This window comes from Helianthus annuus, chromosome 2, assembly GCF_002127325.2.
Source record: "Helianthus annuus cultivar XRQ/B chromosome 2, HanXRQr2.0-SUNRISE, whole genome shotgun sequence".
NCBI lineage: Eukaryota > Viridiplantae > Streptophyta > Magnoliopsida > Asterales > Asteraceae > Helianthus > Helianthus annuus.
The window spans coordinates 93,309,912-93,313,414 of record NC_035434.2 but is presented as its reverse complement, the minus strand read 5'-3'; the positions used below and the strand labels follow the sequence as shown (position 1 = coordinate 93,313,414).

The 3,503-nt window shown below is 38.8% G+C and overlaps 1 protein-coding gene across 1 annotated transcript; it reads right to left on the bottom strand.

Annotated features, from left to right (window-relative positions):
- Nucleotides 1–1,793: 1,793 nt before the first annotated feature.
- Nucleotides 1,794–2,634, bottom strand: LOC110889791 (ATP-dependent DNA helicase pif1-like). Its single transcript, XM_022137356.1, has 2 exons — nucleotides 2,478–2,634; nucleotides 1,794–2,434 (listed from the first exon to the last, which is right to left on the bottom strand). The coding sequence occupies exons 1-2, from the start codon at nucleotides 2,632–2,634 to the stop codon at nucleotides 1,794–1,796; spliced, it is 798 nt and encodes a 265-aa protein (XP_021993048.1).
- Nucleotides 2,635–3,503: the final 869 nt, after the last annotated feature.

Here is a 3,503-nt window from a genome sequence, read left to right as displayed (position 1 = left end):
AAGAGCGAAAGAAGACTTACAGAGGGTCCCCGAGTGCTAATCTAGATCAAATAGCTCAGGTATGAAACAATAGTTCCAACTTAGAGCTTTAGATCTGATTCTTGTGGGTTTTTACACAAAAGGGGGGGGGGTATTTATAGGAAAAGTGGAACCGTTAGGATCGTTTATCGAATATCGTGCCGCGATCTCGAGCGTACACTTGTCAAATTCTTGTGGTAAGTCAGATATTGACTCTTGGCTCTTAATTGGGTGAAAGGGCATCGCCCCTTGATCGAACGAAAGGCCAAACTGCATTAAATGCAGAATATTTTCTGTCAGACACCCTCACGCGGCCCGCCTCAACATGCAGGCAGAACTCACGCGGGCCGCCTGGCCCCTTCTGATCTGCACCAAGTTTCAGAAATTACAGTTTTGGTCCCTGTTGCGTGTTTAAGCCATTTTCGACACTTTTAAGGCCCGTAAAGCCAACTTTAAGGCCCTAAAATGATGCCTAAACATTGTGGACATGAAACATGCTCAAAAATGTTCCGGATGTTGGTTCGTTTGGCCGTACGATCGCGATGTTCGCTTAATTACGACGGAATGCGCATAAGCGCGACAGACGATCCAAATGACGCGACGAATGGATTTTTCTCATGCTAAACACTAAGGCATAATATAAGGATGCTTACATAAATTTTTGGATGTCCGGATGTATTCAGAACGTAAGTTATGCGCAAAAGTGCAAACTTATGCACTTTTTGACACTTTTAGTCCCTGAATGATCCAAAAGTTTGTTTTAGCATACCAAACCTTTCAAAGCCTATTTCTAAGCTATGTAAAGGATATTTATGGTATGTTTAACTTATGGACATGTTCCGGAATGTTCGTTACAGTTCAATTTGGCATACTTTCGCAGTTTTGTCAAGTTTAGTCCCTGTAAGCGAATTAACTTGTTTTTGCTATACCAAAGCCTTCAAAACTTATTTCTAAGTTATGTAAAGGTTGTTTAAGGTACGTTGAGTATATGTTGATGTTCCGGAGTATTTGCCGTATTAAACTGAGTACGTTTACGCACCAGTTTGCGTATAATTCTCTTAGAAAGCGATGTAGAGTTTGAATTTGAACAAAAGCCAAAACATGAAAAATGTAAAACACAACCAAACAAACATTGGGATCAAATAACATTATTTTATTGATACTTGAACTGTTCACAATGATTACAAGCACAGATGTTACAGTTAATTAATCATGCAACACTTCCTGGTAGACAACATTTGATGTGTAAACTCCGCGTTGTTTGAAATCTTTGGCGAGATGTACCAACACCTTCGTATTTTGTCTTGAAATCCCTCTTGATAACACCACATAAAGTTGTCCGTGTGAAAATACAGAATCCGGTAGATAAATACCAACGTGCGGAATTGTTTGACCTTGAGCTTTATTAATCGTCCGGCATGTTGACCGAGTGCAATTTCTGCATCAATAACATTTCGCATGAAGCCTTTACATATCAACCGTGTGCCATTACACAGACCATGTGATGGATCGATATTCCGTAACAATATTATTAGGCATCCAATTTTTAAACAAAGCTTATGAGGCGGAAAACCACTAACATTTAGCGAGTTCAAGAACTCGACCGGATAGAAGTTGCGCTGATCATCTTCAGCTTCGTCAAAACTGTACTAAACTTTTTCCTCCCCTTGAAAAATTTCAATCATTTGATTATTAATCTCGTCAACACTCTCATTTTTAGTGGACAATATTGCTCTAGAGATTATATAATCTGAAGAATATACATTATCTTCAATTTATGGAAATTTGGCATTGATCAATTCTTTTATAGAGTTTTCTCTATTGTTGCACTGAATTGTGATGTCATCGGGTATGCGAATATAGTTTCCTTCGATTGGTTCTTCAGTTCCATCGCCGACTCTTAAAAGAAATTTAGAAAACCATGGATCTTTCAGTGCTCTCATATTTATGGTTAACCGCATCTTCTTAGTCAAAGACCAAAGAGGTGACATTCGTAGGCTGGAGTCTACAATCTGTGCTCGAGTGCCACGTTTAATAACCGGCAACACCTGTCTGAAGTCACCTCCCATAACCATTATCTTCCCACCAAATGGGAGACTAACACCTGTAATGTCTTGGAATGTACGATCGACTGCCTCTATCGCCTGTCGTTTAGCCATTGATATGATTATTTTGGTAGACCGAATCAGTTTGGCGGTGCCACTCTGTTTTTTGATATTGCACATTGAATTGTTTTCAAGATTAATAGGAATCTTGAATCTCGAGTGAGCCGTTCTACCTCCTGGCATATTATTAGCCGTAGCACCTGATGAAGTTGTTGCGAGAGCAATAAGACCACGTGACCGAATTTTATCAAGCAAGGCATTGTACAAAAATGTTTTTCCGGTTCCACCTGGACCATCAATAAAGAAGACGCCTGGAAGATCATTATCAACATGCATCATGATCTCATCAAAAACGGTTTTTTTGGTCCGGATTAAGTGAATCTTTGGCATTCAAGTGTTCAGGTTCTAAAACAATCCCATACTCCTCTTCTAACTCACGATAACCTACATCATGTAAGTTAACATCGTCTGTTATCTCGGGAAGGTCGAATTCATTGATATTTTTACCCATGTATTGTAGAAAGACACTAATTTTGGTAAGAACCATATTTCGAACTCGTTCTATACTTTGATAGTGTAACCGATGATCTTCAGACAGTGAATCAAAGTGGTCATTCCATAGCTTTCGAATATCTCTAGGTTGGCAAAAAATCATATGGTCGCAAATAACCTTCTAAGAGCATTGGGAAACTGAAACATAGACGCTTCTTGGAGACATTGTGATAGATATTCATCGTCTTCTATTAAGCCTAACTCAAGAGCTGCTTTTCGAAATGTCTCACACCATTGACCATTAACTGTGCAAAGATGTACAAAAGAAGTAGGCCCTCTGACATTTGATAAAAGTAGGCGTAAGTAGTACCTTTCTCCTTCGGTTGGATTAGAAGAAACGATACGACCTCTTTGTTTTTTATCGAAATGACGATTCCAACGACGTGTGCTTCCATTCCACGTAAAGTGTTTTGGAAAATCTTTATACAAATATACCCTTGCTGTTTCATCGTTTCTGTTTCTCTCAAAAAATGCTGTTAGCGTGGTTCTCTTATCCCTTTCCCGATCAACAATATTAGACATTATGTCATCATCTCTAAATCTAACCATCTGATTATTTGGGAGTTGAAGTTGTAAGGCTAGAACAGAAGGAAAGATTTGAGAAAGAGAGAAGGAAAAAATGCGCCACATAGCCTCTAGGGGCAATATGTAGCGTGCATCTTGAAATCTCTTTATCTCATTAACAACAACCTCTTGCTCACTTTGATCAACTTGAATAACCTGTTTGTCATGTCCTTTATAAACATACTTAAAAAGATACTTCACAGATTTTATACTTGAGCAAACTTCAACATTGATGTGGCAGTTAAACATCATCAAAAGCCTTGG